The 23821-nt window shown below is 40.4% G+C and overlaps 1 protein-coding gene across 1 annotated transcript in view; it reads left to right on the top strand.

Moving 5' to 3' along the window:
* The window catches only part of CCDC146 (coiled-coil domain containing 146), a 122296-nt gene extending 99391 nt beyond the window's left edge, over positions 1-22905 (top strand). The window contains exons 9-18 of the mRNA XM_006834362.1: positions 4960-5055; positions 5646-5816; positions 9034-9122; positions 9230-9394; positions 10970-11194; positions 13193-13421; positions 15624-15752; positions 16622-16759; positions 20676-20924; positions 22702-22905. Coding sequence (XP_006834425.1) covers positions 4960-5055; positions 5646-5816; positions 9034-9122; positions 9230-9394; positions 10970-11194; positions 13193-13421; positions 15624-15752; positions 16622-16759; positions 20676-20924; positions 22702-22905 — 1695 coding nt within the window. The remainder of the gene's footprint in view (positions 1-4959; positions 5056-5645; positions 5817-9033; positions 9123-9229; positions 9395-10969; positions 11195-13192; positions 13422-15623; positions 15753-16621; positions 16760-20675; positions 20925-22701) is intronic.
* Positions 22906-23821: the final 916 nt, after the last annotated feature.

The raw sequence follows: 23821 nt of genomic DNA, 5'->3' as shown, positions 1-23821 counted from the left end.
TGGAAATTATTTTTCCTCAAAATAGAGGCATTAATTCATTGTTTTGGGAATCACTGTTAAGAAAGCTGATCTCATTCCGTTCTTAATTCTTTGTTTGAAATTATTTCCCCCCATACTGGACGGTTTTAAGACCTTTAACTTTTGTCCCAAATTTTCTTCTGTTTTTATCCATTGTGTTGGGCACTCAATGCACTTTCTATAGATGAACTTTTGTCTTTCCATGTTGAAATTTTGTCTTGAATTATTTACTTAATTTTGTCAAGCTACTCTTTCCTACTTTTTTGTTTGGTTTTGGCTAGAAAAACAAAGTTACTTACTTTACTCAAATATCTGACTAGCTGCTTATATTTAAGAATGGAGTACTACACAGTTAATTTAGTAATTGTTTCTGAGGGGAAGCTTGTTGGCTTGGATTTACCATAGATTAATCTGGTTGGACATGAAATATTTGAAGAAATAGCCCTTGACTTAAAAGGAGTTTGCAGTAGAATGCTCTTCACTAATGTTCAGATTGTAACAAATCGAAGACACTGATACTAGACCATTGTTGTCACTGTTGGGTTAGTCAATTTTGACTCAGAGTGACCCCATGAGGTAGAGTAGAACTAACTGCTTCAGAAGATCATCAGGTCTTTCTCCCACAAAATTGCTAGGTGGGTCCAAACCTTTTAGTTAGCATCCAAGCACTTAACCATTTCACCAACAGGGCTCCTCAGATTCGGACATTGTTGTTGTTAAGTGCTGTCAAGACTGTGCCTACTCATGGTCACCATGTATAAAGTTTCCAAGGAGCAGCTGGTGAGTTTGAACTACTGACCTTGCAGTTCAAACTGACTTTGTGGTCCAGTGCTTTATCCTGCAGTGTCACACCAGGACTCCATATTAGGACATTGTTGTTGTTAAGTGCCGTCGAGTCAGTTCCGACCCATAGCGACCCTGTACAGGGTTTCCAAGGCTGTAAATCTTTACAGGAGCAGAAAGCCTCATCTTTCTCCTGCGGAGCAGCTGGTAGTTTCGAACTGCTGACCTTGCGGTTCGCAGCCCAATTTGTAACCATTACGCTACCAGAGTTCTCAAAACATTTTTCATAGAATATAAAACTAACAGAAATTAAAATGTATTGAAGTCCTCTGCTTTCATTGATTTCATGAAAAATCTGAATGTGTTTGTCTTAGCACAAAATTTCCTCTGTGACCTTATGACATAGTTAGCTGAGCCAATGTACCGCATGGTTGGTGGTACTTTAAAATAGGAGTGGGTCAGGCTATTCACTCCCAACCCGAGTGAACAATTCAGACTTGCATGCAGTCTCAAAAGAAAGAGATCAAAGGTAAACATGAAGATCTCTGGCTCTTCTACAGAATTCATTTTCCCCAAATAGTTGTCTGATTCCAGTGGCTTTTGACTGTACAGAAAGACTCTCCCAGAAACTCAAGCCACAGCCCTGTGAAAGTTTGAAATGTTTTAGAAAAATATCAAAGCCTTAAAGAAACCAAAGTTCACTAGTATCAAATAATTGGGATGCATAAAACAATAGGGAAAAAATTCAGTTTCTTAGCTTTTATTAAAATTATTAGTATGTTGTTTAATACATTGAATATATCTGAGAGAATAGACACCAAACTACCTCAAAGTCAGATTTAAAGTAGCGGCAGGTGCAAAAGAGGTGTAATTTCGTACTTTATACCCTGTTGTTGTTTTTTTTAATGTTTTTGTTACAATAAGCAAATACTTTTTCTAACATGTAAAATGCTTTCTATTGTTGTTCAAGTGTTGTCGAGTCAGCTCCAAGGAGTAGCTGGTAGGTTTGAACCGTCGACCCTGTGGTTAGCAGTCCAGTACTTATCCTACAGCACTATACCAGGACTCCAATGGCTAGTTGTTATGGTATTTTTTAAATGGTACTCTATTAAAAAATTTTTTTTTAAACCTCAAACAAAATAAATAAATCTATACAACCTGCCAATGTTTGCAATTAGAGGCTCACATGTAATAGTAAACATCTCAAGTCACCTCAGACATCATACTTTGATACTTGATAGATTTTTTTTTTTACTCCCTCACTAGTTAAGTAGATTCTTCAGCCTTACTTCAGTTGTTTTCTAGAGTACTTTAGGAAGGTTTCCTTTCAGAAGATATATCAGTGAGTTTTGCAGTTTGGCTCCAAGAAGCAACAGAAACCTAACTGTAGTGGCTTAACAAAAGAGGGTGTTGCTTATTCACATAATGAAAGTCCACAAGTAGGCACACCAGCTCTGTTCACACAACAAAAAGCCCAGGTTCCTTTGAGCTCCCTTACCTGTTGTTATAATGTGCACATTTTTCCTCCATCGTCACAAGATGGCCATTCATCCTTTAGGCATACAGCCCACACAAGAAGTGAGGAAGGTCAGAGGGCAAAAGATAGATGGCAGCTAACTTGGCTAGCTTCATCTTTTTACCAGGAAATTGGTTACTTTCCCATGATCCCTTCACAACAGAATCCCACTTATATATCATTGGCCTGATTTGACTCACATGGTGATACCCGGCTGCAAAGGAATGAGAACTCCTGGGTATGTTGCAACTCCAAACAGAACTGGCTTTCTTTTAGTAAGGTCAAAGTGGAGGATGGATGCTCTGCTTCCAATAACTCACCTTCTTACTTATTCCCCCCACCTAAGGGGAAGACCCCCAACGAGATGGATTGGCCAGGTGGCAGCATTGATGGACTCAAGTGTGGCAGCGGTAGTGAGGTTGGCCCAGGATCAGACATTGTTTCGTTCTGCTGTGCATGGGGTCGCTATGAGTCAGTTCCAACTCGATGGCACCTGACGACAACAACAACAAAAAGGATATCTAAGTCCTGCCTGTAACTAGAGGGTCAAGTTTTAAGGAGAATTGAGAAAGATGCCAGAGAAGTAGCTAGCTGGAGCCAAGGAATGAACACAAGAATTTTCACTGCAGTATTATTTGTACTATCAAAACAATCTAAATGTCTGAAACCGCGAACTAGGAAAATCTGTCAGGAGTCTTTAGTTGGCAAAGTACCTGGTGAGTGTGGTCTCATCATATCACTGTAAAATCTTTATGAGCTTTCCTGGTTTCAGTGCTCATGTACAGATTTGCCTACATTTGGGAGCAAAGCATGAGGACCAGCCTGCTCCTGGGCACTTGTAACAAAGAACCAATCAGGGACCTAGGATACTTGCTGGTCTTCCTCTGTCCAGGAGGGCTTAACTCTGCTTTCTAGAAGAAAAATCAAACTCTTCCTCTAACTTTTCTTTCACGGAGGGAGAAACTGGTTATTCAAGTCTATACATGGAGCTCTTCCTTTTCTAACTTGTTACTGAATGATCCGTTCATTAAAATAACAAAATTCTATGTGTTGTTATTTGGATTTCACAAGAGCATGTCTCATCTTCTTAAGTCCAGTGTGTGCTTCTTAACAGCTAGTTTTCCATGATGGGAGATGCCAGGGAAAGCAAGACATCTTTGGGCACCTTAGGGTGCATAAGCTGCTACTGAAGACACAGCTTTGTGGCTATTGGGCATCCAAAGACACACTTTGTTGTTAAGTGCCGTTGAGTCAGTTCTCACTCATAGGGACTCTGTTTAGGGTTTCCAAGGAGCAGCTGGTGGGTTTGAACTGTGGACCTTGAGGTTAGCAGTCCAGTGTTTGTCCTACAGCACCACACCAGGACTCCAAGACACATTTTAGCTACTTTAAAATAACAGCATGCTCTCAGCAGGATTCTGTTATGTGACATTTAAATGTCTAATCAATATGATAGTTCTTACTTGGGATGAATTCTAGCCAATATTTAACTTTGATGCCTAAAAGTATGTGCTGGTACAGGAGGAAAGAACCACATCAGACTGTAGTCATATGCATTTGGTGTAAAGACCCAACTCTAACTTGTTCTAAGTCAAGTATACTATAGGCCTCCTTCCTGTCTGTATCCATGGATTGTACTCCTTCCCCATCAGCCACTGTATGTCTTCCTCTCAGCGCTCTTATCATAAAGAATATGAAAGCTCACTCTGGACAAAGCAGCAAAACCTGATATGATGAGATGTTGCCCTCTCCCCAAAGTACTGTCACAGAAGACAAAGGTACCAGTATAACAGAAATGTAATGGTGAAACTTCAACAACAAAATTTAAGATGCTGTTCTTTTGAGAACTTTCCAGTCACTTGCAAACCTACTACATGTGACTAGCTAACTATTCCCACTGCTATTAATAGCTTTTCTTTAGCCTACAGGATTTTAAAAATGAACTCATATAAGTATAATAAGTATCACTTCAGGGAGCCCTGGTAGCTTAGTGGGTTACGTGTTGGACTGCTAACCACAAGGTCAACAGTTCGAATCCACCAGCCTCTCTGCAGGAGAAAGATGAGGCTTTCTACTTCCATAAGGGTTTACAAACTCACTATGAGTTGGAACCGACTCAACAGTACACCACCAGCAACAACTATCATTTGAATAGTAGATGTGTTTCCACAGTGCTTAGTCATGAGTTAGAGAGGCAGTATAATGCGGTGCTAGGATCAGGGACTCTGAGCAAGCATCTGGATGTGCACCTGCACCACTGAGGCAAGTTGCTTTGTGCCTCAGTCTCTTCTTCTGTACAATTTGAGATATTAATGGGGCTATTGTGAAGATTAAAAGATTATCTACATAAGCACTTAGAACTTATGTCCAGTGCTCAAGAAATGTCAGCAACTGTTTGTTAGATTTCTTTGATTTCAATAAGTATTCAGTAAAATATTAAATATACAGATTTTTGGCAGGTCTTCGTATTTTAGTCTACATAGACTTCCTCAAGAATATGCAGAATAATAGGTAATCTCTCTAAGATGAAAAGAACATCATTATTTGCCTGCCATTTTTAAAAGGTACTTGATGGAGTTGACTTCATGGCATTGAAAGTTTATTTTTTTGTATAAATGCCTGTTTTCGATTTTGGCTTCCAGGTAGAAGCTTTTCCTAAAGATGATACTACATTGTCTGACAGAAGGAGAGAGCTCCACAAGGAAGTAGAAGCAGCTAAGAAGAACTTGGCTCAACAGGTTAGCATCAACTCTTTTTTAAGCTAATACAAAGGTGTTGGGATTTTTTGTGTAATTTAACTGCCCCATAAAACTTCAACAAGAGACTCATCAAAAAATAGTGTGATCCTATTTAATGTGAGCCTGTTTCTTCACCTAAAAATCCACTCCAACCCCTTTTTAATTTGGAGGCAAAGGTTGTATGTATGCATTTGAACCAGCAAGGATTATATAAACTGAGTTTGAAATAAAAGAATAATTCATTAAGTTAAAAGTCAATACCAAATGTTTTATTTCACCACTATCTAATTTTTCAATTTTCAATTTTTGTTCAAACCACTGTCAAAGTATTTTAAAATATGCTTTTATGTGTCTTCTTTTTCTTAAAGTCATTTGAAAATGCAACCCAGAGAAGAGAAAGGTTCTATCATGTTAATTCGTGTATATTCTTTAAAATACACACTAAAAAAAAAAACCCTTGTAGCTAAGGAGTTTCATGTTTTAGTAAAATACATTCTACACAGAAAATAAAAGGTCACCTAAGATATTGATTTTACTGTATTCCTTCAAACATATAAATAACAATTATCATGTTGTGTTTTTTTCAAAAGAAAGTCTTGTCAGAAGCTGAGTCGAAGTTAGTAGAACAACAGCTTGCAGAAGAAAACAAGCTTTTAAAGGAGCAAGAAAACATGAGGGATCTAATGTTCAATCTTGTCCGGATGACTCAAATCAAACTTGATGAAAAAGAGCAAAAGTCCAAGGATTTCCTGAAAGCTCAGGTAACTGGAGTTCTGTAGCCATCCATTGTGCTACGAGAGCTCAGAGTAGCCTCATTTATAATGTAAGTTCACTGGAAAGTTATAATTGGAAGTCTCATTCAGTTCCAGCAACTATAAATCTTCCTGAAACAGGACTCAGTTTTGCACTGAAAAATGAGAGTCTGAGAAGTCATACAAGGATAGCAGTACTCAGCAGTCTTGAGGGGAAAAGAGATAACTCAATGAGAATGAGCAGAAAATTTGAACAGCTGGCAATTTCAGGAAGAATAAAGTGGGCAGACTACAGATATCATCTGTAATTCACCACAATCTCAGATTCTACTATGATTTCCCTAGGGATCGCCCACAAACACTGTGGCTCTCCTTCCCAAGTTCATCAAGTCAGTATTATTTAAACCAATGCGTGGGCTCCTGACATGCCAGAGCTGACCCAGTGTGGCACCTTAAAACAGAACCAAAATATAACAAATGGGAGACAGAAAGGAAAAAACAAAAAACACCAAAAAACTGTCAAGCTAGTTAAAATTCTAATCTTTGAATCATTTATCTCACATTAGGATTACATGCAGAAATTCCTTATTAAAAATGAATATTTCCTATGTTGGAGATAAACAGGTAACTAAAATAGACTCTTGGAATGTATCATGTAAATCAGAGGTTGGCTGTTTCTAAGTGCAATCTTTGTTCTCATTCTGAACAAATATTTACACAGGATGTCTTTCATTCTCTAGAAAGACCTCACATCCAACCATTAGTGAGCAGTGAGATTAAAGATTTTGTAGAGAAGACTGAGGAGAAAACTTATATAGCACACCTCACATTTATTTTTACCACCTTAAAATATTTGAAGCAATTAAAAGAAGTTCAGCATGGCTGTTGCATGGGCTCATGGGGAGAAAGGATATCAAATACTGAATCCAGAAAGCAGGAGACGCCAGATGGGGCCATAAAATCCATAAAAGACAGTTTGGAGTCTACCATAGAGGTTGTGGCAGGACAAAAGGGCTCATGGGATAGTTAGGTTCCAAAAAAGTAAAAAAGAGAAGGACAGTATTCAGCGAGAAAGAGATGAAAACAAGACAACCTAGAAAGTCAGCATCGCCGAGGGAGGAAAAGCAGGGGCAAAACAGGATGAGAGGGCAGAGTGTGAAGACTATCATCATCCAAGTCAGGACCTGGGATAGGACTGGTCTACTATAGTGTTCTCATTACAACCTGGCGTTAGCTGGGAAGAATACACTCACATGAGTCTATAATTATAAACTTCCTCTCTTTTCCTCTTTAGAAACTTAAGAAGCATTGTTGCTGTTGTTAAGTGCTGTCCAGTAGGTTCTGATGCAGAGTGACTCTGTTAGGGTTTCTGAAGCTTTAAATCTTTTTAAGAACAGAAAGCCTCATCTTCCTCCCAGGGACTCAAACTGCCAACCTTGTGGTTTTCAGTCCAGTGCTTATCCTACAGAGCCACCATGCTCCCGAAGAAGCATTGTTGTTAAGTGCCGTCCAACAGGTTCCAACTCATAGCGACCTTGTATAGGGTTTCCGAGGCTTTAAATCTTTACAGGAGCAGAAAGCCTCACTTTTTCCCTGTGAAGCAATTGGTGGGCTCAAACCATGGTTTGCACCCCTGTGCTTACTATATGGAACTACCACAATGCCAAGAAGCATTAAAGATATATTTATTTGTTACAAGGAATCTTCATCTATTTTATAGATTAGATAATTTTATTCATTTCAAAACTTACTACATGTTATCAATGAGTGAGTGTTGTTGTTAAGTGCTGTCGGTTCAGTCCCAACTCACAGCAGCAACTCTACATAGGATTTCCAAGGGGCAGCTGGAGGATTTGAACCACCAACCTTGTGGTTTGCAGTCCAGGGATTATCCGATAGCACCACACCAGCAGTCCAATGAGTGACTAGTCTGTGAAAACCAAACCTCATTATGAGCAAATTCCTATTAAAGCACAAGACAGTTCTTCCTCTTGGAAGGCATTCAATCAAGGTAAATGTTTATTTCTCAATTGATGGACTCTTAATATTGAGAACGAGTTAGCTAAATATTAACTATAGCTAGTTGTCATTTCCAGAAGACAGTTGATGTTATATTTTATTTTTGGACTCATCTACATTCCTAAAGGCAGACAAATGGTGGAAAGAAAAAATTTTTCTACCACCCTGCTTTGTTGTTGTTGTTGTTAAGTGTCATCAAGTTGGTTCCGACTCATAGCGACACTGTATAGGGTTTCTGAGGAGTGGCTGGTAAGTTTGAACCACCGACCTTGAGGTCCTAACCCACCTTGTGGTCCCGTGCATTATCCTGCAGTGCCACACCAGGACTCCTGACATTATAGATGATGTTATATTTCATTACTGTTTAATTCTTCACACATACAGTCATTTTAATAATACTGTCTTCTCTGAATTCTGTTCTCATTGAGAACAACATAAACTAAAATTGCTCTAATGTCTGTTCTCCTTGGAATCACTCACGACAAAGGAGTTTTACTTTCACCCATAGAGGAGACACTGACAGCAACTATTTCTTCTGGTTTCTATCAGCAGATACTTAATCTTTGAGTAAGTTTCTTGTCCAAGATGAATAACTCTGTATCTTTAAACTTGGAGAATGTAATTATTTTGTCTAGTACTTGGTCTCTTTCTAGGCCTTCAGAAGTGTAATCAGTGTCTTTTAACATATCTGTGCATAATCTATGTAACTCCTCTGCAGGACTGGTCTCAATGTGAAGCCTCATTGAGTAGGAAAATACAACCAATATACAAAAATACCAGGAAAGCTCTTTAAAATCATTACTTGGGTCTCAAAAAATATCACAGAGGTTCAGTTCATAGCATTTATCAAAACTTGTTGCAAATACTCTCCCCTCACCTATTTCCCCAAACGCTACACTCACCCAGAACAGCTATGTTGTCCACCGTCCATCATCCTCTCTCCCAAAAGTCTCCCAAAGTTTTCCTCAAACCCAATCTGTGCAAGCTGTCTTCTATTTCTCTCCATGAATAACCCTTCAACAGACTCAGTGTGAATCAGTTCAGCTGGCCAAGCAATGTTCAGAGCTCTTCCTCGCCTCCAACCTGATCTGCACAACCCAACGGGCCAAGATAGAATGTTCCTCACTAGATGAAGATGGAAATGGGGTGAGGCCGCGAGTACTCCTATCTTGTTTTTCTTCTTTCACACATAGTTTTTCTATTTCAGCAAAAATATGCCAGCATTACTAAAGAAATCAAAGCAAAGGATCTTGAAATCAGAATACACAGGAAGAAAAAGCGAGAAATTCATCGAAGGTAAAAGAATTAATGATTTCTCTATTTTGGCAAAAGAAAAAAAACAAAACAAAACCCTACTGGTATTCATATTTGACAAGTTCCAAAAAAACTTTGTATTTTTACAGGCTCAAAGAGTTTGCTAAGCTATATGACAGTATTCGAAATGAAAGAAACAAATTTGTTAACTTACTTCACAAAGCTCACCAGAAAGTAAATGAAATTAAGGAGAGGCATAAAATGTCATTAAATGAACTGGAAATTTTAAGGAATAGTGCAGTTACTCAAGAAAGGTGAGTGTTATAACAGTTGTCCTTTAAAAATTCATCTGATTCATCTGAACTATATATCCTAGGGATAAAAATCCTAAAAAGAAAGTAATATTCTTTTAGAAATCTGGAAAGGCCATTTTTCAACCATGTTGTTTTACAGGTGATAATAATCTAAGTATCCTACCACTATTTTTTTATGCTTCTGTTTGGGCAAGCTGTAGTTTTAAGTGACTGACAAGCTAATAAACCTGATGTAGTTGTCAGTGCCTTGACCATTTTTACTTGCCCAACTAGAAAGCACACAGTTAATCATTGGCATTTGAAGTTAGAAGACAAACTTTTTTTTTTTTATTACCCAGTTTCTACAGTATTCCAATAGATGGATTTGAAGCAGCTAACATGTATGTGAGCACTGGTGTGGCACTGTAGGATAAGCACTGGACTGGTAACCACAAGGTGGGCAGTTCAAACCCACCCACCCTTCTCAGAAACCCAGCACCAGATTGCTGAGTCCAAATGTGCTCAACGACACTCAACAACAACACATATGGGGGATGTTTCATAGCAGAATGGCAAAAAGAGGTAGCTTTCTAGGCACAAATCCCATCTCGACCACTTCCTAACTGTATCCTGCAGCAGACCACCTTATGTCTAGGGACTCAATGTCTTTGTAAACTAGTCATTACTTCATAGGAATGCTTGGTTATTCAATAAGTTAATCTAAGTACAAGCACTTAGAAGAGTCTCTGGAAAATGCTTGCCTTATTACTCACCTTGTATAAGATCTGCTGGGCTCCTTCGCTTATGTTTAGTCCTTGATCTCCTGAGTCTACACAACCTGCCCTAGTTCTGGTGGTCATTATTGTCCAGCATCTTTTGATAAAGAAAGATACTACAAAATGAGTTCTCATGGGTAGGGGAGAGGAGATTGGTAGGAAAAGGAAAAGCTAATGTCCGAATCAGATTCTCATCCTGTTGTTGTTGTGGTTGTTAAGTGCTGTTGAGTCTGTTCCGACCCATGGTGACCCTGTATAGGGTGCGCCACACCCGATTCTCATCCTATATGAAGTAAACTGTCATACAGTCCATGCATTCATTCGGTACTTGGCATTTATTGTAACACTGGGCTCAGTCCTGGTATGGCGCTGTAGGATAATACGCTAGCCTGCAAGGTCATTTGAACCACAAGGTCAGCAGTTCAATTTCACAAGCCACTCCTCTGAAACCCTATACAGGGTCACTATGAGTCAAAATTAACTTGACAGCACTTACCAACAATAACAGGCTGATCCAGGAACCACCTTAGATCCCTTGTCTCTGCCCTCAAGAGAGATAATCTCCTGTGGATGACAGAGCCGTGTATAAATGACCACACACCTCTTGCTTTGACAAAGAGAGGCCACCGCGAGACTCCTCCGGCACTAAGAGGAGCTGTCCTAATCCAGATGGAGGGAGGATCTGAGACCTGAAAAGATGACAGAAATTCAAGGGAAACACTAAAGCAAGGACTTTGATACTGTTTGCGTTTCAGAAATTTGCATTGCTTTTTAAAAAAGGAAGAGCATCATCTTACCCTTTATCCCATTATTTTTAAAGAAAGCTGCAAAACAGCATGCTGAAGCATGCCAACAATGTGACCATCCGGGAGAGCATGCAGAACGACCTGTGTAAAATTGTTGCAAAACTTCAGGAAATGAAAGAGAAGAAGGAAGCCCAGTTAAATAACATTGACAGGCTTGCCAACTTGATCACACTGATAGAAGAGGAGATGGTGCAGCTTCGGAAAAAATATGAGAAAGCTGTCCAGCATCGAAATGAATGGTAAAAACTAGGCACCTAGAGTGAGAATATGGCTGCCAGACATCAGATGTAGAAATGTAGCCCCTTTGTCTACTGAGAGTTGACAGTGGCTAGCCTATAGAATTTGACATTCAGATTTCAACTTTTGTGGAGGTAGGGGTTTGTATGTTTTGCCTGAAAATAAGAAATATTGTCCTAGTAAGGTGGGGCCAGGGGGTGGGGTAGTTTCCTTGTGTGGCATTGTAGGACAAGCACTGGACTGCAAACCCATCAGCCATTCCTCATAAACCCTATACAGTGTCGCTCCAAGTCGGAACTGGCTTGACAACACTCAACAACACGAGGGAGGGGACAGCGCCATATTGGCGCAGTAGTTAAAGTACTTGCTGTTAGCCCAAAGGCCTGCAGTTGAGGCCCACCAGCTGCTGTGTGGAAGAAAGATCACACAATCTGCTTCCATGAAGACGTGCAGCCTTGGAAGCCTCATGAGACTGTCCTGTAGGGTCACTATGACTCCAGGCTGTGGATTTGGTGTGTGGTTTAAGAGGGAAGGGCAAGAGAAGGGTTTGAGAAGTTTCTCACTTGAAGATCAAAGTCCTTACCAGTTCTGTCAGTTTCATCTATGTAAGTAATGTTTTGAATCTTGTGCCCATTTGTGTGGTAAGTTTGGTCTTAGTGTAATTATTTATTAAGTCATTCTCCCAGTTCATTTTCTCAGCAATTAGACAAAACCTTTAGGTGTAACATTATTTATTGCATGCTACAATTCATGAGTTACCATTTTAGCAATTTCTCCCAAGTTGTTTGTGCTCCAAGAAATCTGGAACGTGAAATTGTCGATTCCTATGCACTGTGGGCTAATATGTCAGACTGCAAAGTCAGTTTGAACCACAGAGTCGGTGGTTTTCAGGCTCACCATCCACTCCTCAGAAACCCTATACAGGGTCGCTATGGTTCAGAACTAACTCAATGGCACTTAACAAAAACAACAGCCATGGTAATTGTATCTGGTATCAGATTTTCCATGAAACTTTGATTATGTGCTATTCTGTGTGAGGCCCTGGGATGCTAGACACTGAAAGTATAAAAAGTGACAAATCATGGCTCCTAGTCTCTGTGGTCAGGACAGTTTGATCCGGAGAAGAGCCAGGGAAATGGAAATGAGACAAAATAAGAGCTAAGATTATAACATGCACAAAGGTTTTGTGGAAGGACAAAAATAAATAAATAAATAAATAAATAAATAAATAAATAAATAGCAATTAAAGGTGGATGTGTGGGATAACAGATATGCACAGAGTGGGGAGAACTTCAGGGTCATTTGTAGAACACATCACATTTTCTAAAGGCTGGTTGATGTTTCTTTTGGGGGGCGAAATGTCTCTTACTTGGCTCCTGGCACAAATCAAAGCATTCAGGCAAACAGTGTGCTCCCAGACCCTGGTCAGATCTGTGGGCATGAGCAATCATACAAACCAGAGCTGCTGGATTCAGAAAATCCTTACTTTGTTTTCTCCCCACACTCTCTTCTCAAGGAGGCCTTTCTCCTGGCATGATTGCCTATTAATAGGGAAGAAACATATTGGGCCAGGCAAGTAGTGTAGAGCAGAATTGCTGCAGGAACACATTCCCTGGCTCTCTGCCTGGGTTAACTAGTGCCTTGCTTGGCAAGCTTGACCCAAGAAAAGGGTCCGCAGAAAATCAGACCATGGAAGCACTTGCCCATGCACTGGGAATGGCCTTCTTTCCCACCCAGGAGAACCCTGGAGATTTCAGAGATGTTGTGACCAGCCAACCACGCTGTGTCCTTCAAGGATGAGATATTAAACTTCCCTCTCTTTTCATCCCCAGAAAAATCCAGTGTGTGTTTCACTAGAAAGTCCCCAGTAATTATCTATTGTCTTCTGGAATTATGCAGTCTTGATGTGTATTTTGTACCCAAAGCAGAAGGAACTAAAATGATTTCTAAAACACTGACCTTAATACCAAATTTGCCTCTGCTTTTAAATTTGATCTTAGTGGTGTCCAGCTAATAGAGCGAGAGGAAGAAGTGTGCATTTTTTATGAAAAAATAAATATCCAAGAGAAAATGAAACTAAATGGAGAAATTGAAATACATGTCTTGGAAGAAAAGATCCGATTCCTGAAACTAAAAATTGCTGAGAAGCAAAGACAGATTCATGTGACCGAGAAATTACTGCCAGCCAAGAGGTCCCTGGATGCTGACCTAGCAGTGCTTCAGATCCAGGTGAGAAAGGCATTTGTAAGACACTCCCTGGGACCATTTGCTATTTTTTTCCTTGTTTGTAAATTATATAATTTCTGTCCGCCCAGAGTTAATTTTAAGTGTAAGAACAATTGACTAGAAAGCTTCCCATCAGTCTTGAAGCTGCACTCCATTATTTGATTGTCTTCTTCGCACTAACCACATTTCCCCTTAAAGGACTTCACGTGAAACATCTAGAGTCAGTCAGGCATTTGGTACTCTGCCCTGTGCATAGGATCCCTGTCATATCCTGTTATTCGTCATGTAGGCCCAGTGTTGGCTTTTTTTTTTTTTTACCAAAGTCTTCCCCTTTTTTGCATCATTTTCTGAAATCTCTGAAAAAAAAAAAAATTTTTTTTTTCAAGAAGTTATTTGAAACAGTTTTTAATCTTCCAACAGTCTTACCCAAGAGTTCTTATGAGTCACATTCTCCTGATAATAAAAGCCCCATTTTAGGGAACTTGGAAATCACATGAACTATTTTAGGACATAACAACACTATTTTGTATAGAAACTGTGAACGGATTTTCCTCAACAACCTGTGGGGGAAATAAAGAAATCAAGATGCCACTCTGATATGTAAGCACCACATTTTTTTCTTAATTTCCTAATTAAGAAGAAAAAATATTAAATATCAATAATAAATACAGAAAATGTTTATGTGTGTGTATATATATGTTGTTGTTGTCAAGTGCCATCCAGTCAAGTTTTAGTGTGGTGCTCCTCGGAAACCCTATACAGGGTTGCTGTGAGTTGGAATTGGTAGCACTTAACAGTGCCGTCAGTTCTGTATATGTACATATGTTGTTAAGTGCCATCAAGTCTGTTCTGACTCATAGAAACCCTGTATAGGGTTTCCAAGGAGTGAGTGGTACATTTGAACCACCAACCTTGTGGTTCAAACTGACCTTGAGGTCCAGTGCTTTCTCACACAGTGCCACACCAGGACTCCATGTGTATGTATGTGTGTGTGTGTGTGTGTGTGTGTGTGTGTGTGTGTTCCATATTTAATATGAATATCAAGAGACAGGAAAGAGGAGAGAAACATATTAAATTATCATTATTTATGTCACCATTTAAAATTCATTTTGTTGGGAAGAGGACCAAATAATTAAAATGAAAAACTCTTCCTGAAAACAAAATTAAATTAAAAACTTCTTTCTGTATCCTTCTTGCACATGCTATATTTTAAATATCTCATTGATGGCCTAACCCTATGACATTAGGTCTTTTCATCCCAACTGACAGTTAGAGAGCCAAGGTTTACAAAAGATTAATGATTTGCCTGATACTATAAAGATATTCAGCAGAAAATCTGAAAATAATGATTTGGTTTTCACTGCGTTCCACATCTCTCCCTGTAAAACCCTACAGGGGCCTACCACTCCTACTTAGGAGTAATATTTCATTATCTACTTCCAAAGTTTCAACAAATATAGTTGATACATAAAACACTATATTGGGAGTTTAGCAAGAAAAGATACCAATAACACAGAGAGGAATGCAAGAGTTAAAAGTGAATAGAGGTAAGTACTGTTAAATGATGGTACATGGCAATAAAGCAAAGTATATGGCTTGTTGAATATAAAACTGATGAGCTGCATTGTAAACCTTCACTCAATTCACAATAAAAAGTTTAAATTAATAAAAAGAGATACCAATAGCTCAGGCCGGACTGAACACAACGTTGTGTTGGCCCAATAATTAAGAACATCCGTCTTCTTTAGGAAGCTATTGAGCTTATTGCAAACAGAGGGTTTTTTAATGGTGCTTTGAACAATCTTTCCCAAGAGACTAACATCCGGCATAGTGCTCATCGCTTCATTGAAAGTTGTTACAGAGACCAAGGCTGTGTACTTTAAGTTCACAACCACACAACATTTGTGAATGTGTGGTTGTGAACTTAAAGTACAATATGAAATGGAGAGTAATCAAAAGACTGGTTGTAAAATAAACTTGTTCTCTATGGCCTTGCCTTCAGGGTCAGTTATGAGCATCACCTCTCCCAGTTCCATGAATAAACCAAAGACTGTTTAACCGCACAGCCTAGCTGATGTGCTGAGTAAACAGTTCTCTTCCACCCTGGCCCAGGTTGGTCCTACTGAGAGACTCTAAAGACCTTAAACTTTAAGATTTACTGAGCAAGAGAATTAGTTTTAAATTGTTTTCTTTCTTGTTTAATAGTTTTCACAGTGTACAGACAGAATAAAAGACTTGGAGAAACAGTTTATAAATCCTAAGGGTAAGAACAGAACTCGCTTGCTTCCAGGAAAAGATCTGACTAAAGAACAAATGATCAAAAAATTAGATGAGGTAAATGTTCTTTCATTCTTATAAAATAGCATCTATCAGCCCCTTTGATTCCCAAATACCTGTAGTACTGCCTCATGTTTTTCAAGCAGACTTATCCTTTATTATTTGGAAAAAAAAAAAGAAATATTGCCATTAAGTCGAGTGCCATAGGATAAGCACTCGACTTCAAGGTCACTTGGAACCTCAAAGTCAGCAGTTCAATCTCACCAGCTGTTCCTCAAAACCTTACACAGGGTGGCTATAAGTCGGAACCGATTTCACAGCACTTAACACAACAACTCATAGCAACCATATATAGGCTTTCCAAGGCTGTCAATCTTTACTGAAGCAGCAGCCGAATCTTTCTTCTAAGGAGTGGCTGGTGGGTTTAAGCTGCCATCCTTGCTGTTAGCAGTCCAACACCTAATCCACAGTGACACCAGGGCTCCTTTTCAGCATGCTAGACACTGATGCATTCTTTTCCTTGATTTAATAACAAAATCAAAGCTTGATTTAGACTCTTAACAAAAAAAGTAAAAATCCAGTAATTTCAAGGTGCCAAAGACATCTTTCACTGCCTAAACAAGAAATGTTGGCATTTTGAATGGGAGAGTTTGTCTTCCTGATAGGAACATATCAGAGGAATAGCAACATGTAATCCAGATGGAGTTAAGAGGCTCTTATTCTACCATGGGAAGAACTAGAGCTATCTGGAGAGGGCTTGGGATAGGAGATGTCTTAACCAAGCCCAGCTCTAAAGACTTTCCAGATAGATTTTGGTAACCCAAAGAGCAATGTCGGGGAGAGAGAGGGTAGTGTTCTAATTTGGAAAGAAAATTTTGTTTTGCAAGACTTTGTTTTCTTCCTATTGAAATTGTTTTCCACTGTAGCTGGAACTCCAGCTGGCCCAGAAGGAGGAGAAGTTACTAGAGAAGGACTTCATCTATGAGCAGGTCTCCAGGCTCACGGATAGACTCTGTAGCAAAACTCAGGCCTGCAAGCAGGACACGCTACTCCTGGCCAAGAAGGTCTGCCCGGGCTCCTTCTTTCTCTCTTCTGCCTTCCTGTTTTGTTTCTTTCATGCTTTATTTATTTAGAGAGAAGCACTGAAGAGATTAGGGAAGCACAAAAATGTAAAGATGACTCCTAGGAATTGTCCAAAATAAGTTTCGATCTTGTTTCCTAAATTAATTCATTCAGCAGGGCGAAAGCCCAAGCTTGTCAATGACAGTACACAAGTTTCACTTAACACGACACCTACTCAAACAGAATTGTCACCTTCATATTTCATGCACAAAGTTGAATCCTTTCTAATCCCTTGTGCGTAGCATGCATGATACTACCTCACTTCCATCATAGTCTGAAAGGGAATGGCCCCAAACCAGACCTGAACCAGAAGCAGAAGGAGACTGTTAAAGGGAACAGCGGTCACACCACACCCAGGCCTACAGCACTATGAGGTGTGGTTGCCCTCGGGCCTTACTATTGAGGAAAGTCCAGTATTGTCAAGCTTCATAATGTATTAAGCTAAAACACAGATTCAAAAAGCAGATTTGTGGGTGGTGGGGGCTGCTAGAAACTACACTGAAAGCAGGTTAGTGATTCAGAGGCCGCAGGACCACATGCTTGAGCAAGTCGAGGTTAAGCTGCTCACCTGGTCTCCGTGGCCCTGTGGCGCAGCACGCTGGAGTGGCACAGGTGTTTCCACCAGCTATCAAATCGCTACAGCACACCTGCCAGGCCTGAGGAAGAGGCTCGCTGGAATGCCCTAGGAAGCTCACACAGTCCCACACCACAGACAGTGAGCTCCTGAGAACTGCAACTGCTCTTCCTCCTTAGTTCCCCCAGCATCTGGCATGTACTAGTCTCTAGAAAAATGTGTGTTGGCTGAAGAAATAAGTCGTCAGGTGCTTTAAGTTCAGGTGTAATTTTGGAAGTTCATTTCCATGTCTTAATTTACCCTGGTTCAAAAGATTTATGAAGAAAGACTGTTGTTGTTAAGTGCCAGCAACTTGGTTCCAATTCATAGCAATCCAGTATAGCAGGGGTGTGGAACCTTTTTCCAGCCAAAATTTGTAACATAATTCACAGGTCATACAGAATTATCAACTTAAAAGTTAGCCTACTATATTTGGCTAAACATTTAATCAACACCCTTAATTTGAGGACTTCTGGTATAGTACTGTAGATCAGCACTGCATGGTAAACCACAAGGTCGACAGTTCAAACCTACCAGCTGCTTCTTGAAAACCCTATACAGGGTCGCTATGAATCTGAACCAATTCAGTGACAGTTAACAACAACTATGATGGCTGGAACTACAGTTGTTTTGGCAGGGTCAGACCAACTGATTTTTCGAGGGCCTGATATGGTCCGTGGGCTGACCGTTCCCCACCCCCTACTGCATAAGGTTTCCCAGGAGTGGCTGGGGTGTTTGAACTGCCAACCTTGCTAAGAATCCATTAGAGTTCCTTCATTCAACAAATATTTAAATTGTGTTTGGTGCCTCTGGAGTGCCTGGGTGGTGCACTTAGTGTGCTTGGCATTTGATAGAAAAGTTGGAGGTTCAGGTTCACCCAAATGTGACTTAAAAGAAATACCTGGCAGTTTACTTCCCAAAACTCAGCCACTGCAAACCCTGTGAGGTACACTTCTATTCTGACACACATCGGGTTGGCATGAATCACAGTTAATTCAATGGTAACTGGCTTGCCATGCACCATCTTGGACACTGGGAATATGATGAAGAAAACAAATAGTCCTTATCCTCATGAAGAGTAAATTCTTGAGGACGAGACTACAAGCAAATGGCCAAACACACGTGCCAGTAGTGAAACATGAAGAAAACAAGCTAGGAAGAGAACAGTGAGTCTTGGTGGGTGGGAAATCATTACACAGTTGCCTCCCAGGGCTCTGTAGTCATACTCAGACTGTGCTGTGGGTCTGAAACGCTTATAATCCAAGAAACCACTGCCATTGAGTCAATTCCAACTCACAGAGACCCTATAGGTCAGAGTAGAACTGCCCCATAAGGTTTCCAGAAGTAGACTCCCTTCCGCAAAGTGGGTAGTGGGTTTGAAGCACCAGCATTTTGATTGTCAGTCAAGTGCTTTAACCACTGCATCACCAGGGCTCATTGAAAGTTTCTAGAAACCACCAATTTCAGTTTTATTTCTTTTCTGCCTTTTGAAATCACTTTTCATCCCATCGTAATTCTATTGTTATGGACTAAACCAGTTGCTATCCAGGCACCTAACTTATGACAACTTTCCGTGTGTAGAGCTGTGTTCCGTTTTTAGCAGCTGATTTTTCAGAAGTGAATCACCTGGCCTTTCTTTTTAGGGCTTCTGTGCAGATTCATATTGCCCATCTATGGTTAGTAGTCAAGCACATCACTGTCACCCACGGACTCCAAAAGAAACATTGGGCATGCTAATGCAGGAAAAGTTCACAGGTCTCAATATGTCTTGTTGTTGTTAAGTGCCATCAAGTCATTCCAACTCATGGCGTTTCCAAGGAGCAGCTGGTGAGAGTGAACTGCCAACCTTGTTGTTCAGACTGACCTTGTAGTCCAGTGCTTCTACAGCGCCAGACCAGGAGTCCTTAATACATCTTAGCCTTTATTTTATGAGGTAAAGCTGTGAATTGAACAACTGCACCCGGACTGGTATCTGTTAGTGGAATTAATCAGAGGGAAGTGTAATTGCCAAACAAAAACAACAAAGGCTCACGATTTACAATTTCCCCATTTACTTACGGTGCCAAAGTTGTTCCTGGAACAGGACTAATGACATTTTTCAACACTTTCCTTTCCTAGAGTCTAGTACGTGCTAGAAGCTGGGGAAACTGAGAAACCGTTACTGCTCGCAGCATTCCACTGTCTGGGGTGTGGAAACTTTATCATTAATTATTTTCTGCCTCCCATTACCAGACCATGTGAGCTTTATACAGCATGGACAATGTGTCCCTTGCTCTTCATTTTTTGCCCTGATACCTAGTCACAAGAAGCTTTAAAATAAAACAAAACACCAGGAATCTCTCACTCAAATTATTGGCCAAATCCTTACCAGATGAGCTGATGCTTGTTGGCGACCTAATAACCATGCATCCCGGGGATTAGGATTCAAACACACTAAAGTCAGAGTTGACATTTTTCCATTGAAAACTTATTTTAGATGCAGAACCTCTGCTGATTTTCTTATATAAGCAAAGACTAATGTTTAAATGAGTTCTGGTGTGGTGGTGTGGGCTAATGCACTGGACTGAAAAGTCGGTGGTTTGAACCACAAGGTCAGCAGTTCAAGCTTACCAGCCACTTCTTGAAAACCTTATACAGGATCACTATGAGTCAGAACTGACTTGACGGCACTTAACAACAACAAAAAAATGTTTAAATAAAATTTTTCTATCAGATCATTTTTTCCCTGGATATGTGACAAACTAATGTTGTTGTTGTTGTTATGTGCTGTGGAGTCGGTTCCAACTCAAAGTGACCCTGTACAGGGTTTCCGAGGCTGTAAATCTTTATGGGAGCAGAACGCCTCATCTTTCTCCCACGGAACAGCTGGTAGTTTCAAACTGCTTACCTTGCGGTTCGCAGCCCGATTCGTAACCACTATGCTACCGGAGCTCCTAATAACATGGCAAAATTAGACCAAGACCTAGACAATAAGAACTCTTTCCACTCTCCTACTCACCTCTTAAAAATAAAGGCCCTAAACTATTGCCCTCAATGCTGTCCACCTTGAAATCCACTTTCCTTTCCCTCCTTGTCTTTATTTACAAAACCAGTGGGTTAGGCTCAATCTCTTAGGTCTCTTCCAGGTCTTCATTTCTGTGAACTCCCATGTGGCCTTCCTTTCGTCAGGCAAGAATGTCTGTCACCAGTATAGACAGCCAGCCATTCTTTAAGTGTAATCTGAGCTTTGGGCTCTTTATTTCTAGATGAACGGCTATCAGAAGAAGATCAAAGATGCTACTGAAAAATTGATGGCACTTGTTGCTGAGTTATCCATGAAACAAGCTCTGGCCATTGAACTCCAGAAGGAAGTCAGGGAGAAAGAAGACTTTATCTACTCTTGCAATTCCAGGATAGAGAAGGGTCTGCCACTCAATAAGGAGATTGAGAGAGAATGGCTGAAGGTACTTCGAGATGAAGAAATGTATGCATTGGCCATTGCTGAGAAATCTCAGGTAAGGTTTGGCTCCTGTGTTGCACTTGTTAACTGTGCCAGGGTGGGTTATTTTCAGGGTACCAATCATCCCAAAATACCTGTGTATTTTCCATTGAACCACACATACAGTCACCATGGTCATTAGAGGGACATTGGTATTTTTAAGATAAACTGTAATAGCTCAAAGTGCTGCAGTGTTCCCTGGAGAATGCTTGTCGCCCTCCAAGTCCCACCCCATAGTCCTACATCCTCAGCTAATGTGGCATAACCGTGGCCCCCACTAGCATGCCAGTACTTATGAGTCTCCAGTCTCAGTCCTTGCGCATCTTCTCAGACCACACCTGACTCTCCCATGCCCCTTGGCTGTGGCCTCCAGAGCAGACTGTGAGGCCTCCAGCTGTATTATGGTCACCATCTTCCGCACACACTGCAGCACCTGCCTTTTTTCTCCTGCCACTCGCCTAAGCTAAAGTCTGTCCACTTAACTCCACCTCCAAGTTGGGTCCCCAGTTCTTCTGTCTAGCCCTAAGACCTTTCAGTATTTTCAATATGAAAGAGAGCATCTCTTTACAGGGAGATTACAGACTGACACCTATAGAGCTCACCCTTACACTGTCAAGTAGATGTCCTCCCCAGGGACCCCCGTGCACTCCCTCACCCAAGAACATCGTACATTCTAAACACACACGAACAACTGACAGCAGGGTCTGCTATGTAGTTCTCCCATTGCTTGGACTACATTCCCATCTTACCTAGTGTCATTCCCCTGGCTCCATTCACTTGAGGTTTTGTTTTTTGTTTTTTTAGTGTCTTAAGATTGCTCTTTTCCCAGAGGCTCCACCAGAACCTGGAGGACCTTGAGGCTCAAAACAAGCTGCTCCCCACATTTCTCCTCTGGTTTTGTGTTGTTCTTTACCTCTTCCTTTATTACACCTTCTCACAAACGACCTCCCAAAATATATTGTCCTCCTTTTCCAAACCATGGAGTTATTATTATTTGATGAAAAGATACTGAAAGTGGCATATAATCAATACAGGCATACCTCAGCAGTATTGTGCGTTTGGTTCCAACCATCCCAATAAAGTGAGTCACAGGAATCATTTGTTTTCCAGTGCCTATAAATGTTATGTTTACACTATACTATGGTCTGCTAGAGTCCTGGTATGGTACAGTAGGTTAAGCACTGGACTGGTAACCATAAGGTTGGCAATGCAAACCACCAGCCATACCTTGAAACCCTATGAGGTTTACTATGAGTCAAAACCAACTCGACATCACTTAACCACAATATAGTCTATTAAATGGACTCATGGCGTGGTGCTGTAGGATCAGCACTGGACTGTGAACCACAGGTCAGCAGTTCAAATCCAACAGTTGCTCCTCAGAAACCCTATACAGGGTTGCTATGAATTGGAACTGACTCAATGGCACTTAACAACAAGAACTGCCATTATGAAATGGTTGAAATATTGTGAGAAGTACCAAAATGTGACACAGACATGAAGTGAGCACAGGGTTGCCACAATCTTTAATTTGTAAGAAAGACAATATCTGCAAAGCACAATAAAATGAGGTGTGCCTGAATAGGCCCCACCAATCAGTTATTTTAAAAACCTTAGACCTCAGGCACAGTGTGGTGCTTGAGCAACATAACATCCTCCATGAGCTGCAGTGTGTGTGTGCTGATGTCATCCATCCTCACTCACCTTCTCAGGCTGTGCATCTGTTAGGGACCTGCCGATGAAGTGACTTTACCAGTTTTCAGAAAACTGAAAGGAAAACGCACTCTTTGCAGGAATTCGCAGAAGCAGACAGTCGCCAGCTGCCCAGTGGTGTTTACACGACGGCAGAGCAGCGCCCCACTGCCTACATCCCAGAAGCAGATGCTACTCTTCCATTGCCAAAACCGTATGGTGCCTTGGCTCCTTTTAAACCCAGTGAACCTGGGGCCAACATGAGGCACATAAGGAAACCTGTTATAAAGCCGATTGAAATCTGAATCTATGCACCAGGCTGGCTTCCCATGGTGAACATTTGCATCCCCAACTGGAAAATGTGAGCATGAGAGTCCTAAAGTACAGATGAGTTAAGATGCCCACAGTGCTTCCACAGTGGAGCCCAACACTGCTTCCTTTACACCTCCCAACTCCTACATCCTACGGGGTGGTGATGGGACAAAGGTTGGTCCTACAATATGTCAGAGCACACTCTGCTCATCTCTTTTTTCCCTCTCTATGTTAACAATCTTCCAGAACACTATAGGAGGTGAGTTGTTATAAAGGTGCAATGAAAATAAATTTTCAATGAGGTTCAGAAGTTGGCAGAGTGGTCTTTATTTAAAAAAAAAAAAAAAAATTCAACATAATCACTTTAAAGACAAAGGTAGAATGGCTGTTTGAAGAGAGAGAATCTCTCAAGCACAGCAGAGGCACAGCTCACTTGGTTGAATAAGAAGTTGCACTTGGAGCTAATGCTGGTAAATCCAAATCATGTTTAAAAAAAAAGCAGTAGTGACACTTTTACAGTAATGCTGTATGATTTTAAAGGAATCCTTTTGCTACATAAAAAAAAAATTAGGTACATCCCTTCTAAGTCCCTATTTTTCTAATAAACTCATGAAAATTCTGATACCCGATTTTTTCAGAACCTCAGTGGAAGTATTTGTACCTTTGCATGTCTAAGCGTGGGAAATGAGGTAGTTCCACTTATTCCATTGTTTTTTTTGGTTTTATTTCATGTTAAGTATATGTTCCTAATTGTTTTTATATTTTTTCATGTATAAGAACATACAAGTGGATTTGGAACCTGTGATCTTACATTCACTAATATTCTGAAGCTATCTTTATTTCATATAGGTAGTAGTAATGAATTTTAGATCACAACTCCGGGTATAAAAAAATCACATTCCTTTATTT

Source organism: Chrysochloris asiatica, unplaced genomic scaffold (genome assembly GCF_000296735.1).
Source record: "Chrysochloris asiatica unplaced genomic scaffold, ChrAsi1.0 scaffold00010, whole genome shotgun sequence".
Classification (NCBI taxonomy): Eukaryota; Metazoa; Chordata; class Mammalia; order Afrosoricida; family Chrysochloridae; genus Chrysochloris; species Chrysochloris asiatica.
This window is presented reverse-complemented; position numbering and strand designations above follow the sequence as displayed.